The sequence below is a fragment of the Gallus gallus genome, chromosome Z (genome assembly GCF_016699485.2).
Source record: "Gallus gallus isolate bGalGal1 chromosome Z, bGalGal1.mat.broiler.GRCg7b, whole genome shotgun sequence".
Lineage (NCBI taxonomy): Eukaryota > Metazoa > Chordata > Aves > Galliformes > Phasianidae > Gallus > Gallus gallus.
The window spans coordinates 25,540,766-25,565,611 of record NC_052572.1 but is presented as its reverse complement, the minus strand read 5'-3'; the positions used below and the strand labels follow the sequence as shown (position 1 = coordinate 25,565,611).

The following is a 24,846-nucleotide window of genomic DNA, read 5'->3' as shown; positions in this document are numbered from 1 at the left end:
TGCGTAATACTTATTCATAAATGCTTACCTCCAAATTTGGCATTGTAACTGTTAAATTACAGTTTTATTTTGTATTCTAATTGGAAATATCGACAAGATCTTAATTATAGAGTTATTCCAGTATTTTTGTAATGTGATGGCGTTCGTTGGGGTTTACATGTTGTAAATGCTCCAAGTTAATAAGGTACCTATTAGTGTGCCAGTAATCAGAATTATTCTGAGCTTCAAACTGCAAGAAAAAGTAGTTAGATAAGGGTGAAACTGTTTACTTCTTGCTTGTGTGGATATCTGGCTTCCTCAAAACTAATTAGCTAGTTTTTGGTTCTTAGTTGCATTCCACAAGCACAAGGTATTTAAAAACCTGTTTGTGTAGCATTGTATCTCTTATCTTTAGTTACTCCAAACAGTTTAATAAATTGCTGTGATTAGACTGGTGCTCGAAATAGTAAGAGCACATTTTCAAAAACGTGACGTTTGCTACCAGATGGTGTTACTGTCCTTCTACTTTTCTAACTTAAAAAAGACAATCTGTACATAGCCCTTTTAAAGTTGGCTATATTTTTGGAGTGCTCTCTTCTGCTTGCACTTTTCAGAGACTTCTCTGTAATCGCATTTATGCTAAACTGATCTGCATTTTGATGAACATTTTCAGGTTACAGCTTACTGAAGCCTTAGGAACAGTCATTTTATACGTGTTTATTCTTGTTGCTTCCATGGCTTTTGCTTGCTTCCCCCAGTGCTTGGAAGAAGTAAGCAAAGAATTCCAACTAGTAATCTGAATGAAATTGCCTTTCAGTCATTTGTTATTTGTAGATCTGTGTAAATGTTTGGTTGTCCTTTACGGGAACCTGCTGTGTTAATGATAAGACTGATGTCTGATCCGGTGCCATTGAGGTTGCTCAGACGTGGGCCTGCTGCTGCAAGGCTCCTCCATCTGCCTGCGGCTGCTGCCACTTGCTCAGGCTGCCAGCTCCCCACTGCTGCCTCCTCACTCCCACCTCTCCTGCTGGACAGTGCAGCCGATCGCATCCTCATCATAATCTACATCACTGACCTTTATTTTTATTTGCCAGCTTTATTTTTCAGCTGCATAACTTTCCTGATCAAGTGTGCCTTAAGGCCGTACAAACAAATTTTGTTTCTGAACAGAAAGTACAGAGAAGATTGGAGAGATTTATGACCAAATCATGGGCTCCTCTTACTGGAAATGTAGAGCTTCTTTTGAGAAAAGTCCAAGATTTTACTTCAGTCCCTCTTTCCTTTCCTCTCTAAACATGCATGCAGCATTCTCAAGGGCATACTACTGTGTTTTTAGCAGCAGTGATACGGATCTGAGGCATCTGTGAGGGAGGAGGGGAATGGATAGTTGACAGGAAAAGTCTTATAGTTGCTGTGCTATTTTACCGTGCTTTGCCTCGCCTCCCTTTTAATTCCTTTTGTTGCTTTCTCCTGCTCAGGGGAAGTTCACTGTAATGCCAAAAGCGATAAGCTGGCTCAGTTTATTAATCTGTGCTTAGGGCAGTGTCTCAGTTTTAACAGTGAAATATGTCTTTTTAAGTGGAAAATAATTGAAGTTTTAAAACTAAACTTAAGACAAAGAGCAGATACCCCTAGAACTGAAGAAAATTGTTTTTACTCATTTTTACGAAACAAACAAAGCTGTGTGATGTCTGAAGAATTAAATAGGTGGAATATCCTGTGATCCCAAAGTCTGAATTCTTGTTCTTGGGAAATAACAAAGATATGGGAGAATGAAGAGCATGCACAGTGTTAAGTATGCGTTTGATAACATGGGAGTCAAAAGAATACAAGACCACTAGAAATTGAGAAGTGGCTTTGAATATAGCCTATAAATTTGGGGTATTTGGTTGTCATTAGAAGGGTGGTAGTAGCTGCTGAGGTTAATTTAGTTCATTTTACATATAAGGGATTGAAAAGAACGAACAGCAGTTGGTAAGAAGCTGAACTATTAGTAATCATTCTGTTCATGAAACATGCTTAGTTGTTAAAATGCATAGGTTCTGTACTTACATTCTGTGGTTGCTTTAGCATTTTATGATTCATGGTTCTGCTTTCTTTTTATTAATCTTCAGGGGGAAAGGAACAATGGCTTTGACGTTCTCTATCATAACATGAAGCACGGACATTTGTCAACGAAAGAATTAGCAGACTTTATTAGAGAAAGGTAGGTATTCGTCCTTGGTGATTCTGGGTCTTTAGTATGTGGTTTGTGGCTTTTAATTCAGTTTGTCCTTGCATGTAATTTTTGACCATGGATGTTAGAACTAGCATTTTAGCAATTGCCAGTATGATCTTTAAAAATGTCCTTTCAGGACTAAGGTGCTAAGGAAGGAAGTGATCTTTTTTTTTCTTTTTTTTTTTTTCCCCTTCTTTTTTTTTTTTTTTTCCCAAAATGGAGATATGATATGTTAGGATAAGAAAATAAATGCAGAAAATGATACAGATACTTCTTTATGTGACAGAAGGGACAGGAGTAAAATCTGCCTATGTGACAATTTCCTAAACAGATGACCTAGTGCTGTTTTCAGTCTTATTTTATAAAGAAGACTAACTACTGCTATTTAGGATACAAAAATTTCCATTCTGGATGAAATTAATCTGTCTGGTTCCGAATGTTGTCTTATTCAGTTACTGACACCAGATGACACATGGAAAAATCTTGTAACAGGCTAGCTGAGAACCTCTTTTAGTGAAGGTTTCTTGCAGTGAGAGCTGTCCAAAATACAGCCTTTGTTTTCTGGAATTTGTCATCAGAATTCAGATTTCTGCCTGAAGTGACTGCAACAAAATGTCACCACTATGCATCTGGCAGGTACTTAGTGACACTGATATTTGCATAGTTTCACAGTGACTTGTAGTGGAGAAAATGACAAAAATCTTTCTGCTAAGTAGAAACAAGTGAACTTCAGAGGCCCTTTGTGATTAACAAGTTGTTGTCCAAAGCTGTACACAAACCAAGGAATTTTGTGTTTTGAGAATCTCTTCATCCAGAAAACACATTATTAAGCCAGGGTTCTGGTGGAACCTCACTTTAGAGAGATGTCAAACTGCGTTAATCATAGAATCATCATAGAATGATCTGGATTGGAACAGATCTTTCAGATCATCTAGTTCCATCCCATTGCTATAGGTGGGACACCTCTCTAGACCAGGTTGCTCAAAGCCCCATCCAGCCTGGCCTTGGATGCTTCCAGGGAGAGGGCATCCACAGCCTCACTGGGCAACCTGTTCCAGTGTCTCACCACCCTCACAGTAAGGAATTTCTTTTTGATATCTGGTCTATACCTACCCTCTTCCATTTTAAAGCCATTTCCCCTTCTCCTGTCATGACATGCCCTTAGGAGAAGTCCCTCCCCAGCTTTCCTGTAGGCCCCCTTCAGGTACTGAAAGGCCTCTATGAGGTCCCCCAGAGCTTTCTCTTTTCCACGCTGAAGAACCCTGACTCTCTCAGTCTGTCCTCATAGGGGAGGTGCTACAGCCCTCTGTTCATCTTCATGGCCCTCCTCTGGACCTGTTCCAACAGCTACATGTCCTTCTTGTACCGGGGACCCCAGAACTGGATGCAGTACTCCAGGTGGGATCTCACAAGAGCAGAGTAGAGGGGCAGAATCACCTCTCTCAACCTGCTGATCACGCTTCTCTTGATGAGCCCAGGATACAATTGGCCTTCTGGGCAGCAGGAGCACTTTGCTGGCTCATATTAAATCTTTCACCAACCAACAGCCCCAAATCCTTCTCCTTGGCTCTGATCTCAAGCCATTTCTCCACCCAAACTGGATTTGTGCTTGGGTGTGCCCTGACCTAGGTGCAGGACCTTGTACTTGGTGTTGTTGAACTTAATGAGGTTGGCGTGGGCCCTCCTCTCAAGCTTGTCCAGGTCCCTCTGGATGACATTCCTTCTCTCTAGTGTGTCAGCTGTACCACTCAGCTTGGCCTCATCTACAAACTTGCTGAAGGTGCACTCGACGTCGCCTAAAAGATGTTAAATAGTACTGGTGCTGGTACCGGTCCCTGAGGAACACCACTCGTCACCAGTCTTCACTTGGACCTTGAGCCGTTGACCACAACTCTCTGAGTTTGACCATCCGGCCAATTCCTTACCCAGCAAGTGGTCTATTCATTGAATCCATTCGATTTAGCTACCAGGATGTCATGCGGGACAGTGTCAAATGCTTTGCACAAGTCCAGATAGATGATGTCATTATCCACTGATATCCACTTCCATTATCCACTGATGCTTAGTATTAAATATTTAGGGCTCCTGAAACTGAAATTTATGACCTCTTCAGTCTATATACATTAAATATTTTTCCTTTGAATTTACTAAAAATTATTTTTTCTTACAAAACTTGTCACCTTGCTTATATTTTATGTCTTTGTTTGTTGCAAAGTAATTAAGAGATTTTGCACAGAATTACCTATTCCCTCCCTTCCTCCGCACAATATAGAATATTACTTCGCTGTTATCTTTTCTGCTAAAAACATGAAGAGAGTTGAGCAAGAATCACTAGGTGCCTCTTACACGTAGTGTTTTTATGCCTTGCTTGTACCTGATATTCTGAGGCTCTTCCCTATGAGAACTGAACTTACATGTTTGTACTCTGTCCCTCCTTTTGAACGCACTAGCCAGTTTTATTCAAAGGAGAAACAGGAGTATGAAAAATGAAAATTCCTGGGTAATGCACAGATTGTGAATTACTGATGATACTTATAAAAACTTAAGTACTTGACTATTGAAAATATGTTTGAAATGTGCTCATTTCAAAGAATGTGTATGTACTGTATCTGCTGTTAAAACCCTGTACATTCCTAGGAACAAAATGTTTCCACCTTGGCTAGGTCCTGGATCTGGTGAGACACTGAAAACTACTAATACCTGTGTGGCCCTTGGACCTCGTCCATGTGGACACTTCACTTGTCATTACAAATGCAACTCCAGGCTTGCTAGGGTTAGATAATTTTTCTAGGCTGTGTTTAGTTTATCTATACTAATTCACTTTTCAACACTGTTGTTTCATGGTTTCATTTTCCCTTCTGAGTATTTATTAATGGTAAAGTTGTTAAAGACCTGACGGTCAGTTGGATCTTTGGTCAATTCTTTACTGCCTGTTGACCAAATATTCTGGAAATGTGAATGGGAAAGACTTATGTAATGAGCAGTAACTGCTTTTGAGGAGGTTCAGAAATATGTCTGAAGAAGTGAGCTGTGTGGCGGGCAGTCTGCTCACTGCTGCTGGATCTTGGATGGTGCAGGATATCTACCTTTCTGCTGAAAGATAAATATCTTTGCTCTATTCTTGATAAAGTGCATAGACATTTTGCTTTTAAAGGAGTGATAACATACAAAGATTGTGTTGGCCCACAGTTTTCTTTTCTCTTAAGTAAAAATACAGACTTTACATACAGGGAAGATTTGTTACGTCAATTATCAATTATGTTTGTGTGTATTTAGCACCTAAGAGGTTTACAGCGTGCTCAACTAAGAACTGAATGGGTATTGTGTAGGGTTTTCTTCAGAAGTCTTTAAAACATTTTTCTGCACCAGCTGTCTGTAAATGTAAAAAGGAACTCCTTAATTGGAAGAAATTGGCAATGCACCTATTCCCGTTTCAGTTTAAGTGTTTTACATATCCCGAGCAAAGACAGATCTTTAAGCAAGTGAAAATTAATTTAAACAGGTATTCACAGTATGTTACTAGAACATCAGAGAGTTCTAGGAAGTCAGTGGATGCAACAAGCGAAGATAAATGTGCCCAATTAGTCAGCAGCATCTTTTGGTTGTTAGTGTTTGTTACGTGCTGATAACACGTAGCGAGTCTCTTAACTCCCAGCTTGTGAAGGTTGTTTGCTGAAGTATTCTGTAAATTGTTCTGAAGAAAAAAAAAGAAAGCACTGAGCTACTGTTGGCAATTTATCACAACACGTTTTTCATTGTGGTAATTAAAAAAACATCACTGCTTCATTTGTGTCTGTGTCACTGCTTGTTACAGTGAGTGAAATTTACCAACTTTTTCAGATCATCAGGAATACTTACATCTATCTTGTCAAGAATACTTACATCTACTTACAGGAGGAAATGTTTAATTTCATATGGTGGATAAATTTGTAGTTATTTGTGAGTGAGATTTAAAATGTGGTTGACTTGCTGCATTTTACAACTTCAGGGTTGTAAGCCTAACTGTACAGCTTGTCATTTTAAAGTTCAGTAGATTTAAATACATCCTTCAAAGTTTCAGGTAATTATTACTACTTTGTTTCATATGTTCATAATCATTGAATACTGATTTTTGGGTGGAAAATTTAAACTGTGTATGTTAACCTTAGTTAATAGGATGGTGAGGAAAGCTGATGGGAGGAAGACTTGAAAGGAGTCACTGCTATTATATGTTGTGTGACTACACTCCATGGCAATTGCGCCAGTATAGGGGTAATTAATGGTGACTCCTGGAATCTCCAGAAGACCAGTTTTTGAATCTCCAAAAGACAAGTAAAAATACGGTTATGAGTGTAGGAAAACTATAGTGAAACTTTTTGTAGGGAAGAGGTTGTCCTGAAGAAATCAGAATATATTGAGAGATCCTTCTTTAAAAAGTAAGCATAAACAGTGGAACACAATACATTTTGCTGTATTTTAAATTACTGCTTTCCGAACTCAAATACCACTCTGCAAAGAACCTAAAAATACAAAACAAAAGCAAAACAAACAAACAAAAGCCCTGAAACTGTGAAGACAGGATAAGACCCCATGTTATTTGTGATCATCAAATATGATTGCTCTGTAAGCATTCAGCTTATTTAATGATTTTGTTACAAACGTGTTTGATCTTTTTGTTCTATAAAACTCTAGTGTTAGGCAGGTGATCATTATGTGACTTTATTCTCACTGTTACCAAAGAATGTTAAAGACAGAAGGAAACACAGAATATATAAGAAGGAAAATGTTATATTTTGCAAGTCTGAGGTCATTCAGTTTTACTTACTGCAGTTCACTTCAACATTCTATCACAATGTTCTTGGATTTATTTTATTTTATTTTTTTTGTTTACATAGGTGTTTTTGCATATAGTTTTTGAGAGATTGTTAAAATGGAGTAATTTTCAGCTGAAGGAGAAAGTCCTGTGCTTTGCATCTTTAGAATCCATGTTAGCCTGTCTTCAGATACCTTAAGAATTTAAATTATGCTTTTTGATCATTTTTTTTGACAGGGCTACTATAGAGGAAGCATATTCAAGATCAATGACAAAACTTGCCAAATCAGCAAGCAATTACACACAACTAGGGTAAGTAAGTGTATATGAAAGACAAATAATTAACAGTGTACATGGTAAGAAGCCAGTTTGATTCTGAATATTTTATTGATGATGTTGAAGGCAACATAACTTTGTCACCTTTAAAAATCATTAATAGTCCTTCAACTACTGTGCAACCATGCAAGATATTGTGCAGCCATGACAAGAACATAACAGTACAGTTCTTTAGTCACTGAGGAAAAAAAAAAAAATCCCTAACCAGTCATAGGTAGGCTGTTTGCTCTGTGTTCGGGGTTTCAAGGTTAAGTTCTTTTCAGACATAGTAAAGAACTTGACTTAGTATTACATGTTTCCAAACCTACTAATTTTGAGGAGATAAAATTTTATATTTGGGTTAAGTTTTATGAAAGAATAGAATGAATAATGGATGAGAAGTTCTTCATTGTTTTTGTTAGAAATATCAGGGCAGTAGCTCAGACTTTCTAGATGAGAGGAAGTTTCTTTTTATTTCTAGTAATCAGAGCTAGAATGTGGAGTTGTCATTGGATAGTTTGACTTGTTGCTACTCTTTGAAGGTTCTGTGTATGCATTTGTGTAGGAGCATCGACGTTTTAAAGGCTGTAAAATGGTACCAATTTTGCAGAAGCTTTAATCAGAAAACGGGTTGGAGTGCATCTTCAGCTCAGCTCAATAAATCAATTCAAGAAATCTGAATTTGAGGAATGACATGTCCCCCATTTTCTTCTAACATATGGTTATCCTCTCTTGGTCAGTAGATCTCTTCTAGTGGCAGATAATCTTTGCCAGTACATTTTTTCCTGCATCTTGCAGCTGTAATAATTTACAACAATCAGAAATGTAGCTAGTAAATAATGTTAAGTTTCTTTGCACTGTTACAGTATGCATATAAAAATACTTACACATCAAATTTTTGAGCTGTTCTTGCATCATCTTTAGGAATATCGTGTATCATTCTGATGTGTTGATGACTGAGAAGTGAACCAACTTTTACATTTTACCTTTATTGACTATAATGAGTAAAAACCAGTTATTAGATGGTATGAAGGATGCTCCAAAAGTAATGCCTCCTATTTTATTATGCTGGTCCATGACATTGGGGTGGACGGTGGTGTTACGGCAGTAGAGGTTGAACCTTCCCACCTGTATTCCATTACATTTTGTTGCTATGTGACAGATGGCAGCACAGGGGCAACCCATTGATGTACATCGACACTTACTGAACATCTATAGAGACGAAACAGTGGATGTGAGCACAGTGAGGTGATGACTGGTGTGTTTCAGCAGTAGCGACAGTGGGTCATCTCCACTGGTGCAGATTTTTGCAATTGTGGCATTCAGGCTTTTGTTCATCACTGGTGAAAATGCGTAACTAACTGTGGTGACTGCACTGAAAAAGAGTGTTTTGTAATTTGTCCTCTCAAAACATGTTATTGTGCTCCTTGTATCTGTTGTAGTTTCCATAGAAATAAATAGGAGGTGTTACTTTCTCAGTGATCAACTGTACACTTGAAAGATTTAAAAACTACATAATTTATAGCAGTTGTTGGTATTTTTGTTCGTTTGTTTCAGCTTAGGGACACAGTTTAATTTCTGTAAAGATAGTCATTATGCTTTAGCACTATTAAGAAAAGTCTTGCTGATTTTAATTTTTTTTTCCTCAACCCAGGACATTTGCACCAGTTTGGGATGTTTTCAAAACCTCAACAGAAAAACTAGCAAGCTGCCACTTGGATCTTGTGCGGAGATTACAAGAGCTGATAAAAGAAGTTCACAAGTATGGAGACGAACAAATTAAAGCTTATAAAAAGGTCATTGATTTTTTTTTTCTTATGCATGTCCAAAGACTTATTAACATTGAAATTCAAATAATTTGTTTTTTGACAACTATATAATATTTGGCAGACTAAAGAAGAAGTTTCAGGAACATTGGAAGCAGTGCAGAACATTCAAAGTATCACTCAGGCATTACAGAAGTCAAAGGAAAACTACAATGCAAAATGTCTTGAACAAGAACGTTTGAAAAAGGAAGGAGCAACACCAAGAGAAATTGATAAGGTAGTTCTGTGACATCTTAAAATTAATTGTGTTGTCAATTTAATCCATTCATTTTATATTAGCAAGTAAAATGCTTTGAAAGGGTTAAAAATAGGTAAACTATGGTTATTTTATAATATAAAAACTTTGAATGCCTTTTTAATGTTTTGTTTATACTTCCTTATCTGTTCTAACTTCACTGCAACTCTCATTCTTTATTCTATGATTACCTGCATCACATAATAATTTTTCTTAGTAGCCTTTACAGAAATTGTGTATAGTTGTTTCATCATCTATTACATTCTTGGACGCATTTTCTTAGATAAATATGCCAACACTCAATGGCAGGTACAATGACTGTACTTGTTTTTGAATTGAGGAGTAGGAACTTTTGTGTTGTCCTTTCAACTGAGACAAAGTAGCTAATTATAGGAGTATTTGAAGTCTGTTCCATTGAACAGAAAAATAAGCTGACATTACTTTCAGTATTAATTTAAGTTACATGGACCAAAACCCCTAGGGACGAATATCCTGATGCTGCATTTAGCACTATCCTTGTGTCATGGGGAAAGTTTGATCCATTCACAGAATCACTGAGTGGTTAAGATTCAAATTGACCTCTGAAGTCATCTGATGCAACCCTCCTGTTCAAGCAGGGACACCTGGACCCAGTAGCCCAGGACCATGTCCAGATGGCTTTTGAAAATCTCCAAGGAGAGGGTTCTACAACCTCTCTGAGCAACCTGTGCTGGTAGTCTGTCACTCACACAGTGTAGAAATGTTTTCTGTGTTGCAGTTTGTGACTGTTGCTTCTTGCCCTGTGTCTGGGCACCACTGAAATGAGCCTTGTTCTGTCTGCTTTGCACCCTACCTTCATGTACACTGATGAGATCCCCCTGAGCTTTCTCTTCTGTAGGCTGAGGAGCCACATCTCTTTCATCCTATCATAGAACAACAGAATGGCTGAGGTTGGAAAGATCCCTTAGCTCCGGTGTGTCTTGCACTGAAAGGCCCAGCACTAAATGCAGCATTTCAGATGCAGCCTCGCCAGTGCCAAGCAGATGGTAGGGAGCACCTGCAGGGAACACTGAAACTGTTTTGCTGTTTCAAGGAGGCAAGGTAGTAGTAGGAGAAAGTAGTTATGTTTCCCTGTCTCTGTGTCTTCTCTTCTTTAATCTTACTACTTCTGCCTTTTTCTGCTTCAGTTATGTGATTTGTATATGTGAACCTGTTCTTAGTTGAATGATCCTAGCACCTTTTTTCGGTGGAGCAGATAACGTTGGTTCACTGATGGCAAAAATTATCCTATTGACCATGTTCTGATTGTTTTTATCTCAAATATAAACCTATTTTTTCTCCTGGATTGTGTTTTAAATAACAATCCGTATTGGACTCTGGATATGAATAAGCATTGAAAAGTTGAAGATTTCAGTAGGAAAAGTTGACTTGATGGAAGGCTTGCTCTTGAGTTGTAACGCTGCAATCCTTTGTCCAGTCAGAAACAACAACAACAACAAAAAATCTGTCTCGCTAATGTCTGTTCAGCTGCAGAGGAAAGAAAAAGGAAACATCATAGGATGAAGGCAGTTTTCTACTGCTTTATACATCTTCCATGAGGGGTTGTTTTTGTTTTGTTTTGTTTTGTTTTGTTTTCAAACAATTAGGGCATGGTTGATACTCAGATAATGCTTCAAAAAAGGTTTCTGCTGGGAACCTGCGACTGTGACTATCACATCATTTCTGTCACATCGTTATTCAAATTTACTCTTGTAGTTTCAATAACGTGATAAGGATTGCTTTCGTTTATTTTTCTTTTGGCAGAGAATAGTTTTATTATGGTTAGCAGAACATGAAAGATGTTTTTATCAAAATGATACAATAGTCACTTTATTGCAAAGCAGGGAATCCATGCCAGTATGCCAAGAGCTTATCATAAAGCTTAACATTTAGAAAGATACTTTATTGAAGAATCTAAGGAAGTATGAAAGCTTGCAGTTTTTGCTGCAGCTGGTAGTGGTAGCTTGTGTAATAACTTCCTGTTGTTCTCTGGCATGTTAACTTCTCTGTTTATAGTGACTTGACAAAAAATTCTTTACTGATCCTTGTTCTTTCAGTTACTGTTAATCTTCTAGATAGAATTCTAGCAATGGCTGTACCTGAGAATAGACACATCCTGTTTTCAGAAAAGATTAGTAGCTAATCGTGAAATGTTCACGTGTTTCATCATTTTGTCTGCCTTGTTGAATAACTGTTTTCTGTAGGTGCTCTTAAGCACACAATACTCATGATTCTGTTTGTAGACAAGCATGATTACCAGAGGCAGAGGATATTTTGTTTGTCTCAAAATCCCATGCATACAGAGTTCATTTACATAGTAATTTATAGAAGGACAAATGCTAATGCTATACTTAGGATTTTCAGTTATTTTTCATTGGAGGTTGCAGAATGGAATAATCTCCTTCTGGAAGGCATCTTGGTATTAATTCACTGGGAAATTATAGCTAGTGCTCAGCTTTGCAACTCACTGCAGATGAGTAGTAGTTGCTGTTTTGGGGAGCAATAAGACTCATTTGAAAGAAGATTTCAGAACTAGAATAGTAAACATGCAGTCTTCACTGGTGTCATCAACTGAAAGTGATTTATGAGTTGTTAAAATTAGAGGGAAATTTCAGTGCAAAAAATGTGTTCTGAGAAAGAAGCCAGCAAAAAGGTGAGGAGATTAGTATTTGGCTTCTAACATGGAAATAGCAGTTTCAAAGGTTAAAAAAGCTTAATTCCATATTGTACTATAAACTTTGAAAGTAGCAACTTCTTTTACCAAAAGAATGATTTCGTTGTTTTCCTGTCTATGTAATATTGGGATTCTCCTATATTTTCTGTTGTCTTTTAATTAAGTAATGTACACAGAAAAAATTTGGTTTATTATCAACAATTGATGGAAAAAAAATCAGTGCCTTGTAAACTCAATAAGTACCCCTGTAAACAAATCTGAGCTGCATGGTTCTGTCCCATCAGTATATTCTACCTAAATTTCATGTTGAAGTATCTTCTCTTAATCAGTTTTCATTATTTTTTCCACATTCCTTATTTTCCTTCTTTCACTTCTAACAGAGAACTGTACCTTTTAAATAAACAAAACCAAAAGCATTTGATTATTTCAGAGTTGCAGTAGTAATGGTTTACTCTGAATTTTATCCTGGCTTTCTTCCCGTTTTTCTGTTGAGTATCTATATATTTGACATATTGGATAAATAGCTAATTTCAGCAATACACACTTTGAAATACTGATTTAACAATAAGTATATCATAAGTTAGTCTTAGATGATAGGGAGAAAGGATTTAAGTTAGGTAGTTGTTCGATTGCCTTTCTACATGGCTTATGAGAAGTTTTAAACCAGAAATCTCTAATAGCTCGAATGTAAGTTATTTTGTGGTAAAAAAATTTGTTATGATACTTTAATGTTTTAATACATCTCAACGTTTTCTTAGATCATCTTAGGCTTTCACTTAATAGTGATGTTATAAACCTTGGATTAAATTGTGTGTGTGACATTTGACATTTTTTGTACTGATCTATAGGCAACAGTTAAATCGAAGAAAGCTACAGATACCTATAAACTGTATGTGGAGAAATACGCTACAGTTAAATCTGATTTTGAACAGAAAATGACAGAAACTGCACAAGTAAGTGTTATATTAAATGAGGTGCTTTTGAAATAGATTTATATCTTCTGTTTTATCTCTCTGAAGATGTCTGAAATAAAAGCTTTTGAAGAATTGTTTCGAAATAGAATGATCTTCTCTGGAAATTGGTGTAAGCTGTACTGTCAAAAGTAATAGGTTTGAAAGACAAACAGTGACGATGTGTATTTTGATGGAAGTGTCCTTGAATGACACGCTGGAATAATAGCTCTCCAGAGAGAAATTCTGAGCAAATTTTTAGTGAGAAAAGAAAATGAACTTCTGAAATTATTGTAGATGCATTGTGATCACACAGAAATTCTTTTGAATTACGAATTACTGGTGAGCTGCAATTCATTCATAGGAGTTATAATATTGGGACCCATCATGTTTTTCGCATTATCATTCTGACAAAACATTTCATTAACTGCTTGATAAAGTGTTTTCCCTTTGGGGCTTAGCTGAGGTTGTCAAAAACCCTTACATCATTCAAACATCAAAGAAATATCTAGAATTTTAAAGAGTTTCACTATATTACAGAGGATGTCGAGTTCTCTGTATGTTTGCTCTTGCTGCTGCTTGTTAAAATTTCTTTTCCAAATCTCTTGATAGCAGACATTTTTTCGCTGTTCCAGATTTCAGAAAACATAACTTAGCATTTCTGCTCTTAGTTATATTTGACACATTTACTTGCTTAGGGGTTGGGTTTAGTTTTGTTTGGTTGGTTGTTTTTTTTTTTACTCAAAAACTTTCACAAGATAGAATTTTACTTTTGGTCTGAAATTCTTTGTTCTTCTCCTTAGTTTCAAAGTTTAATTTTTAGGCATGGATGGAATTATGAAAGAAGTTAAGTCATACTCATTACAGATGTAGAAGTAGAAAAGTTAACTCCTTAACTTCTCCGAAATTAAGATTTTAGAGTAAGAAGATATGTGTATCCTGACATATCAAAAACTTTACTCTTTTAAATTCCACTTTGCTGCTTTGAAAACTTCATTAGAACTTGGTCTTACTGATATCTGAATAGTTATTAAACCCGGATGTTAAAGAAAGAATACCAAATATACCAGAACTGTTCACTACAAAGCCCCATCTAGAAAAAAAGTAAGTGAGAAATGAGTCATTCTCTGCTGTTCCAGTGCAAAATCAGTTAACTTAAATTGTCCTAAACAGTTCAGGTAAAATTATTCTGAAAGCACCAGCATCTTGAATCGCTGTAGCTTTGTTCTCGGTAATCAGATAGTAATGTCCTCACTTAGATGTCCTGTTCGTTTCCACTGAACTCCCTGTGTAAATTTTATGTATTTTTCCTTTGTGTCATTTATTATCTTTTCTGTTAAAAGTGTTAAAGTGAAATGACTTGTACTGCATGATTTTGAGAAGTTGAGTTGCAAGTTGTATTTTTTTTGCTGGAATAAACCTGGAAGATTGTATTCCAGTTACAGGGGAATAAGAATATAGTTTGATTTATTGTCTAGAAATTGGATTTTACAGATATTCTTCACATTGAAAGATCTTTTTTTCTGAGTAAAACTGTAGTTGTACTACAATTGCTCTGCAGGTGCTAAGAAAAAATGACACCACACCTTGTTAGAAGCCTGTTTTTTTAAACACTGCATTTTTAAACATTTAAACGCATTGTGCATAGTCAATTGGAAACAGTCAAAATAGCTGAAAGTGCTAAATCATTTTTCTTTGACAACCTCCTGTCTTAGTTAGAATTGAATACAGTTGATTGTTTAAATGACTTCAGTGTTGAGCAGTCTGCATGTAAATAAAGTTCAAGAATAAGTATTAATTCTTCATATTGTAAAACTTAAAGAAAAATGATGTTTACAACTTAGGAAAACTGTGCATGCTGAATTGGACAATTTCAGATACTGTCAAAGATTTTTTTCGTTTTTATTGCAGCAGGAGTGACTTTTACTTGCATCTTAGCATTACAGATATGTTTCACTGTATCTCTTCAAAGCAGACTGATCCTTCAAAAGTGCAAATAAACGATTTGGTTAATGACTGTTAATGATTCTACCTGTGATATGAATTATATAGTCATAATACAGTGTTCAGGTAGTCCTTGATCAGAACATTTGCATTAGTTAATCTACAAGGCTAAGATCATAGAATCATAGAATCATAGAATCGCTAAGGTTGGAAAAGACCCACAGGATCATCCAGTCCAACTGTTCGCTCTTCACCAATGGTTCTCGCTAAACCATGTCCCTTAACACAACATCCGAACGCTCTTTAAACACCACCAGGGTCGGTGACTCCACCACCTCTCTGGGCAGCCCATTCCAGTGCCCGGCCACCCTTTCAGAGAAGTAGTATTTCCTAACGTCCAGCCTGAACCTTCTCTGACGCAGCTTGAAGCCATTCCCTCTAGTCCTATCACTAGTCACCCGGTAGAAGAGGCTGACCCCCAGCTCACTACAACCTCCCTTCAGATAGTTATAGAGAGCAATAAGGTCTCCCCTGAGTCTCCTCTTCTCAAGACTGAACAACCCCAGCTCCTTCAGCTGCTCTTCATAAGGCCTGTGCTCCAGACCCCTCACCAGCTTTGTTGCCCTCCTCTGGACACGCTCCAGGGCCTCGATGTCTTTCTTGTAGTGAGGGGCTCAAAACTGAACACAGAACTTGAGGTGCAGCCTCACCAGAGCTGAGTGCAGAGGGATGAGCACTTCCCTGCTCCTGCTGGTAACACTATTTCTGATACAAGCCAGGATGCCATTGGCCTTCTTGGCCACCTGGGCATGCTGCTGGCTCATGTTCAGCCAAGTGTTGACCAGCACCCCAGGGTCCATTTCTTCCACACAGTCTTCCCACCACTGCCTCTTGTCTGTAGCATTGCCTAGGGTTGTTGTTCCCAAAGTGTAGGACCCAGCACTTGATCTTGTTGAACTTCATGCTATTGGCCTCTGCACAGTGATGCAGACTGTCTGGTCCCCTTGATGGACCTTCCTGTCCTCAGGCAGATGGAAACTTCTTCCCAACTCAGTGTCATCTGCAAACTTACTGAGGGTGCACTCAATGCCTTCATTCAGATCATCAATAAAAATAATGAACAGGACAGGCCCCATTACCAACCCCTGGGGAAAACCACTCATGAGTGGTCACCAGCTGGATTTAACTCCATTCACCACCACTCTCTGGGCCTGGCCCACCAGCCAGTTCTTTACTCAGCAAAAAGTGTACCTGTCCAAGCCACGGGCTGCCAGCTTGTCCAGGAGAATACTGTGGGCAACAGTGTCAAAGGCTTTATTAAAGTCTAGGTAGACTACAGCAACAGCCTTTTCCTCATCCACCAGATGGGTCGCTCAATCATAGAAGATCAGATTGGTCAAGCAGAACCTGTCTTTCATGAACCTGTTGTGGCTAGGCCTGATACTCCGTGATCTCTCTTAAGATGATCAGTTCCATAACCTTCCCTGGCACTGAGGTCAGGCTAATGGGCCTGCACTTCCTCAGATCCTCCTTACAGCTCTTCTTGTAGATGAAAGTCACACTGGCAAGTCTCCAGTCCTCTGGGACCTCTCTAGTTGACCAGGAACGCTGATAGAGGGTGGAAAGCAACTTGGTAGTCACCTCCTCCAGCTCCCTCAGCACCCTTGGCTGGGTCCCATCTGGCCCCATGGCATTGTGGAAGTAGTAGTTCTCTGTTTCCACCTGGATTATGGGAGGTTTATTCTGCTCCCCATCTCAGACTTCCAGGTCAAAGGATAGAGTAGCCTGAGGATAACTGGTGTGACTTTTAGAGCCTGACATAAAGAAGGCATTGAGAAGCTCAGCCTTTTCCTTATCCTCAGTGATCTTGTTTGCTGCCCCATCCAGTAAGGGACAGAGATACTCCTTAGTCCTCTTACTGTTAATACATTTGTAAAAAAATTTTTGTTCTCTTTTACTCCAGTGGCCAAGTTGAATTCAAGCTTGGCTTTTGCTTTTCTAATTTTCTCCCTGCATGTCCTAACAACTTCTTTGTACTCTTCCTGAGTTGCTCATCTCTTCTCCCACAGGAGGTACATTCTCTTCTTCTCCTGGAGCCTCAGAAAACGCTCCCTGTTCATCCATGCCAGTCTTTTTCCCTGCTAGCTCATCTTGCAGCACAGGGGTACAGCCTACTCCTGCACCTGAAAGACTTTCTTCTAGAGGAGCAAGCAGCCTTCCTGAACCCCTTTACCCTTCAGGACTGAATCCTAAGGGACCCTCCTTAGCAACATCCTGACCAGTTCAGAGTCTGCCCTTCAGAAGTCCAGGGTAGCAGTTCTGCTGCCTCCTCTCCTGACTTCACCATGAATCAAGAACTCGACCGTTTTATGGTCACTCTGTCCAAGACAGCTCCTAATCTCCACATCTCCCGCCAGTACTCTGTTTGTGAACAGCAGGTCTAGAGGAGCACTTCCCTGTTAGGCTCTTTTACCAGCTGCATCAGGAATTTATCTTCCATACATTCTAGAAACTTCCTACACTGCTGCTTCTACACTGTATTGTATTTCCAGCATAGGTCAGGAAAGTTGAAGTCCCCCATTAGAACAAGGGCTGGCAATTGCTCAGCTTCTGCCAGCTCTTCATTGAACACCTCATCCATTTCTTCATCCTATCCATAACAGAACCCAGCCAGCATGTCAGTCTTCTTGTGGGCTTCTCCCCCTGGTCCTTACCCGTAGAGAATCAACCTTATCATTCACAGCCCCAAGATCAACAGCATTGAAACACTCTCTAACATGGAGAGCCACGCCACCACCCCTCCTTCCTTCCCTATCCTTTCTGAGGAGTTTATAGCCATCCTTTGCAGCACTCCAGTCATAGGAGTGATCCCACCATGTTTCCATAATGACAACTAAGTCATAGTTTGCCTTCTGCACAATGGCTTCTAGGTCCTCCTGTTTGTTGCCCATGCTAAGTGCACTGGTGTAGATGAATTTCAGCTGAGCCCCTTGCTTCGCCTCTAATCCCATCATCATTCACCTGTCCTTATCTCTAGCAGGCCTGGTTTTATTCCCTTCACCTTCATACCTAGCTTAAAACCTTCTCAGCAAGTACTGCCAGCTCCTGTATGAAGGTCCATTTTCCCCTGTGATGCAGGTAAAGACCCATTAGCAGACGTAAGGCCAGGTGCTGAACAAACTGCCTTGTGGTAAAACAAAACAAAGCAAAACAAAATTCTTGTGATTACACTGGCCTCTCAGCCATGTATTTGTGAGAAGAGTTTTCCTGCTCCTCGCAGTATTGCTCCCTGCTACTGGAGGAATGGAAGAAAATATGACCTATACACCCACTCTGTCCACTAGCGGCCCCAGTCCCCTGAAGTCCTTCTTGATAGTCCTCAGAAAAGAAAATGTTTGAAGTGCTTTTAAAATGGGTATCTGGGTATGGTGGAACAGTGGAAAAAATTCCAGACAAACTGCAAAGGTTACATATAGTCTATTTAAAGATAAAATGAATGAAGCAAAGTTGAAGCAGAGGAGTTAGATTTCACTGAAGGAAAAAAATGAGAAATGCATATCTGTTGTGACAAGGAGGAGAGTGAGGGCGCTGAGGAGATGCAAAACAGATCTGGAAATAGAATCTCTGGAATCAGATGAAAAAGCAGATGAAGCTTTTTGGTAATGCAAGTAACACAGAAAATAATTTTTTTCTAAAGCAACCTTCAGTCCTATTTCTTTTTAGTCAAAATAAGTCAGATCTTTCAAAAGACCAAGATAGTTGAAAGTTTAAAAAGACAGTGGAAAAGCTTGGTAACGGTTCCAAAAGGGTGTGTTGAGAAACGTGTTATTTTACTGTTCTGTGGATTTTGCGCCTTCCTTTGTTAAACATCATAATAATTGTTATAATGATCTGAAAAAATAATTGATTTTTTTTTCTGTTTAGAATATTTAATTATTGCAGTTTAAGGCTTACCATTTCAAGAAATTCTTTATTATCAATAATGACTTGTATTGGTTTACAGAAGTTTCAAGACATTGAAGAAACACATCTACTTCATATGAAAGAGATCATAGAATCATTCTCAAATACTATAAAGGATATTCATTTACAAATAGGAGAGGTAATTTTTATGTTATCATTTGTTTATTTGGATTAAGCTATGTATTTTTTCTTAACTACTAAGCAGAACATTCCTTACTGTGTTGTGGATCACATCTTCAAAACTGCAGTAACCTTCTAAACCAAAAGAAGGTAAATAATGAAGCAGAGGATTTAAAATGCTTTCAAGCAGTCTTGGTTCTTTTTACCAAATATATAAAATGCTGACTGTGTGCTGAAGTTGTTTTTCAGCTGGTTGAAGGAAATATCCATGTCTGTCAAACAGCCATTGAGGTCTTTTGAGATATGTTTATTTTCTTATTCAAGCATTTCTGAAATTTCTTACTGGGTGATCACCTCTGATTTTGTTTATTGTATTGGAAATCTATTCCGTATCTAAATTCAACAGGAACCGAAAATTTTACCGCTTTCTGTTTCATTTGTAAGTTTGGGATCACAAATTTTATAGTATTCTGTAAAAACTTCCTAGGCTGAACAATTGATCATTGAGTTTTATGCTAACAAAACAGAGTGGATTTTGACAATTTGAAGAAGGTTTGGTGTATTTCTAAGTCTTGTTCACTAGATACTAAATCAGCAATCATTTTACATTGTCTTTACTTAGAACTTCAAATTGTATCAATCAAGAGCTTCAAAATGTTTTATACACCTTGGTTTTTGTGTGCAAAAGGACTTTAGTTTTAAAAGTAGCTTTGTAGTTTCTTTAGATGCAAATTGGTTTAACTGATAATCCTTATGAAAAGTCTACATTTTTATGCATTGCAGTGCAGATTTATTTGAGAGCTCTTCATTTGAGTCACTGTTTTTTTTCAGTATTCAGTTTTCTGCTCATGAATGGTAGTCACAAGGCTCGTGCTACTTATTTCTAAGGCAAATATGTACTGCCTTGCTTGAAAAACCTATTAACAGCATGTGGTTGTTCCTTTGCCAGACCAAAAACATAAAAACAGTAGTGCTTTTACTGTAGCAGGTGGGACGTGTGATAATACAGCAGTAACTGTTCACACCCTCAACTGGTGCTGGCTTAAGGGACATCTTGTCTTCCTGACATTGTATGGAACATGTTGTTGACAAAGTCAGAAAATGGTACGTAGAAAAGTAACTTAGATAGAAGAGGTAGAAGTAAATCCTATACCTGCCATCTAGCTATATTCTTTCATTCCCTGTTGATGTCTGTATTGTTCACAAATTTGCAACTCCTAAAACACTAAGGGGATTTCCTTGATAAAATACCTGATAATTTCTGGAAGTTCTTTATTGTATTTTATAGGGAGATATTGTGACATTAACTCTAGTGCTAATACTAAACACTACTTAAAATAAAAAATTATAGTAATTAAAATAATGTAATTAAAACTCCCATTGCGAGTGGTGTTCTGTTGTTTTTGGTTTTTTTTAAGGTACACGAAGAGTTTATAAATAACATGACAAATACTACAGTTGAGAGTTTAATACAGAAATTTGCTGAGTCAAAAGGAACTGGCAAGGAAAGACCAGGTAAGAGATTTAATATAACGGAGGAGGAAATGTTAATTTAGAACTGCAGATTTCCACACCTAACAAAAAGTCAAACCCTATTTGTAAAGTGTTATCACTGTAAGGTTCTTATATTTTGAATTCTCAGAATGGATTCTCTTTGATGTTAAATGTTTCAGAGAAATTTGATAGCACATTATTATGCATTTGTAGGGCTTATATTCATGAAGCGTGGCAATTTGTAGCTCTGAGTCTCTCGATGTAGGTCTTTGAGGAAGCTTTTAAACTACACCAGTCCTTGATACAAACTTCTTTGTGCTGTATGCTTCTGCATAAATTTTATTTCCAAAATGTAATCCAAATTTATTGACATATTTGAAACAGATATGGGTGAAGCTGATTATAAAACTTTATAATAGTTGGTCTGGTTTCTTTGGTTAGCTTATAAAATTATGCTTTTTAATAGATCATACTGTGGTGATTTGTTTCATAGAATCATATCATAGAATCATAGAACGGCCTGGGTTGAAAAGGACCACAGTAATCATCTAGTTTCAACCCCCCTGCTATGTGGCAGGGTTCCCAACCACCAGACCAGGCTGCCCAGAGCCACATCCAGCCTGGCCTTGAATGCCTCCAGGGATGGGGCATCCACAACCTCCTTGGGCAACCTGTTCCAGTGCGTCACCACCCTCTGTGTGAAAAGCTTCCTCCTGTTACCTAACCTAAGTCTCCCCTGTCTCAGTTTAAGACCATTCCCCCTTGTCCTATCACTATCCACCCTTGTAATTAGCCGTTTCTTTACCTAGTATCAGACCAAGTAGTACTTTCTGAAAATATTACTTGTTGGATGTGTTGTATAAGACTTTTCTCAGCTGGCAGAAAAAGACAGTCTCTCCAGACTGTGTATCTAACATTGCAGGAAAAACACTGAATTCTGTTTAGTATTCAGACATGGGTATATGGTCACTAGTTGTGTGAGCACAGGAATTCAGTTTTCTTGTGTTGAGAGTCCTGTCTACCATCTTCAGGTTTTTTTTCAGAGCAGAGGTGTGCACAGCAGTGTATATCGTGAGCATTTTTACTGAATTGTTAAATATGGTGACCAGATATAACATTGTTTCGTATTCACTCAGTGGTGCTGATACCCCAGTGGGCTGAGATAAGACTGTGTGGAACAATTGTCAAATGTTTCCTGTGTGTCTTGTAGTTTTTAGATAAAGAATAGGAAAGAAAAAGTACGCGCTTCAGGAGTTCATGTTCAGTTGGACTGAGGTTAAGATAACGGTGAATGTTCAGTAGTGAAGCCTGTTTGACTAGCTGTAGTCGTGGCTACGGATCTCTGTCTTGCATTCGGGATCATGACTCCCTGGCTTATGAAGACCTGCGCTAATGTATCCCATAGCACTGTACATTTCAGACCATACACACTGTTAGTGTGTTTTTCTGTAGGACAACATAATAATCATAGGCAAAGTACAACTTTAGTTTCTGATCTAGTAGGAGAAGTTGCACACGCTGTGTGGCTTATTTGCTGCTTCATAGGTTTTGTCAAATGCCATTTGGATTCTCTTGAGTCAAATAAAAGCATTTACTATGGCAAATCTCATTTTTTTTAACCTGTATTTTAAGGAAAGAGCATAATTTTAGTGTGGAAACATTTGTATGCACCTTGAATATTTTTTTTTACAGAGTGAAATTATTTTATTTATAGCAATTCTGATGTAAGGGGAGAATATTATCTAAAGAATACAAAATCACAAAAAGCTATGAGATGTTAAAGATAGGAGACTGGAAACACAAGCCACTGTTACTCTTAATTGTAGTCATATAACTCAGAGAATGAAACAGAAACATCCAGTGTGGGAGAGAAAGCTTTTTCTTGGTTCAAAACATGCTTTTCAACAAGTTAGTGCTTTCTTGGTGGAAAGGTATTTTAACCCATGGTGCAAATGCTGTAAGTCTTTCTGTGATGTGAACTTACTAACTGCCCTGGAAAAGGAGACGGCTTTTCAGAGAAATCAAAGTATTCACTGTATAAAAATGATGAAGACTCAGAGTACAACACAAATGTAGAAAAAAAGTCTTAGAGCTGTTGCTTTTAAGATTCTGGTCTTGAGTACTGATGAAAGGAATAATTTAATAACCATCAGTAGTATGTAGGCATTCTCTGTCCCATATTATTTTGAAGCCGATGTACTGAATTAGTTGGTGGGACATTCTGAGATACTGAATATTAGAATAAAATGTTATGCATAACAAAATATTTTAGTTTATTTCAGTATATTGTAATTGTAATTATAATAACTTATAGCAGAGTTCACTTTCTTATTTCTACAGACACAAGTATAAATACAAATCTAAAAGGAAGTACTACAGGCAGGCTATTTTATTGTGTGAATTATAAACAATTTACAATCTTTTTTTTCTGACAGTTACTTTCTTAAATTCTCACCTGCACGTGTTTAATTTCTCGGTGTGTGTTGATGTCCCCTTATACAGGATTATATGGGCTCCCTCTGGTGGCTGATTTCTGTTATCTGAAGTCTTAATATGCAGAGACTGGAACAGTTTAGTGCACTGGTTTTCTAGTCGAAATATAATTTCTCTCAAACAATAATACTTCGTGAGTTTTTTAAACTTACTTGTGGACTTCCTTAGAAGGGCTGTTTTTTTAACTGTTACCTAAGTAAATTGTCCAGTGAACTTTATCATCTACTTCTTCTTCAAATTTATCTTAAAAAGAGCACAATATCTGAATTTCTGTTTGTTATTTGTTTTCTACTCTTATTCAGTGTTAAAATGTTGAGTTGCACATTTTAAAATTTAGGTTATAAGAAAAATTACTTAAATGTAAAACCTTGAAAAAGAGAAAGAGAGATGCCAGGACCTTCAGTAAACAGTCAGACTTGTGTTCAGAATTTAATGCATTCTCTGAATCATTTTCTGAAGTTTATGTGTTCCTGCTATTGGGCCTAATAGCAGATTTGACACTGAACTCGGTTGGAAGATACTTTTGTCTTGCATTGTTTATCAAAACCATTGCTGGCCACTTCAGGTGAATCTGTTTTCCATTTGAGATAAACTGCTGGTTCATGTTCTTTGGAAAATTTGTTTATGACATGTCAGAAAATGTCTGTTTTTCTTCTACCCAAGTAGATGTTAAATTGATACTGGAGTTTATGTAAATTCCATATTTGTGGAATGTATTTATTCCACAAATAATATATATTATTATATATTTGTGTTATATCATTGACTTTATTTACTTGATGTGTTAATCTTCTATAAAAAATTTGGTTTGTTCCAGAATTAGAATCTTCTAGGAAGTATGAGCTCATGTTCCTCCAAGATTTTTTCTTCTCTGAAATTGTCAGGATAATACATACTGTGTGTGAAGGTACAGCCTGTATAGTTGCAGCTAGTCATGAATGTTTTTCCATTTTTATACTGCTCTCTTCTCATTTGTACAAAACTGACTATATGTTTGTGCCTGTATTAGTTTTTGCCCACTGCATATTTTACCCAGAAACTCGCTTTGAAAGCCAGAAGAGAAGACAGCTGTACTGCATTGTCCAAACAAAAGCTAAATTTAGCTTTCTTTCATTAATTTGTTCTGATCTTATTGTTAGTGGTTGTTGGTGGTTTATTAAGTTATTGTTCTTATTTTTGCAATTTTCTTAAAACTGAATAAAGAGAAAAACAAGAATTGTATTCTAATACAGACAACAATGGAAAGCCAAAATTCTTGCTGGCTGCATAAACATTCAATAAAACAGTTATCCACAGATGGCAATTACTGCATATGCTGTGCTATTATTTAGTGTGAGAGAGGTGCTGGGTCATCTCTTCACTATGATTAGGAAATATTAATTGGTCTTCTACTAGTTTGAGCCATCTTGCAGTCAGAATTAGCTTGGACATGATTTTCTTTCCAGCTCTGTTTCCTTACCCATGTGAGCAGACAGTAAAAGTCTGACAAAGAGGAATCAGCCACTTACACATTATATTCTAACTCTTTCAGCATAAAGATCTAGAATTTATTCTGTTACAAAACCAAAGTCTATAAAAATACTTCTCATCTGTAAAAATACTTCTCCTTTCACTTACTATTCACCCAATAAACTAGAACTGCAGGAGGGGTTAGAAATCCGCATTTGCTGAAGTATTGTAAAATTGACTCCTGCAATCTGTCCACTCTTTCTACAGAAGCAATTGAGAGTATTTCCTGTCCACAACTGCTGTTGGTCAGCCATCACTGGCTCTTGCACATTTTCCTTGTCCCACTCATCCTTTTAGATACTGGGAATAACAGTGT

At 37.5% G+C, this 24,846-nt stretch overlaps 1 protein-coding gene across 5 annotated transcripts in view; it reads left to right on the top strand.

The window, feature by feature from the left end:
• The window catches only part of FCHO2 (FCH domain only 2), a 95,090-nt gene that overhangs the window by 9,628 nt on the left and 60,616 nt on the right, over window positions 1-24,846 (top strand). For all 5 annotated transcript variants that reach the window (XM_001232743.7, XM_040655693.2, XM_015277664.4 and 2 more), the window contains exons 2-8: window positions 2,094-2,185; window positions 7,227-7,301; window positions 8,959-9,100; window positions 9,195-9,347; window positions 12,906-13,010; window positions 18,955-19,053; window positions 20,453-20,549. In XM_001232743.7, coding sequence (XP_001232744.3) covers window positions 2,094-2,185; window positions 7,227-7,301; window positions 8,959-9,100; window positions 9,195-9,347; window positions 12,906-13,010; window positions 18,955-19,053; window positions 20,453-20,549 — 763 coding nt within the window. The remainder of the gene's footprint in view (window positions 1-2,093; window positions 2,186-7,226; window positions 7,302-8,958; window positions 9,101-9,194; window positions 9,348-12,905; window positions 13,011-18,954; window positions 19,054-20,452; window positions 20,550-24,846) is intronic.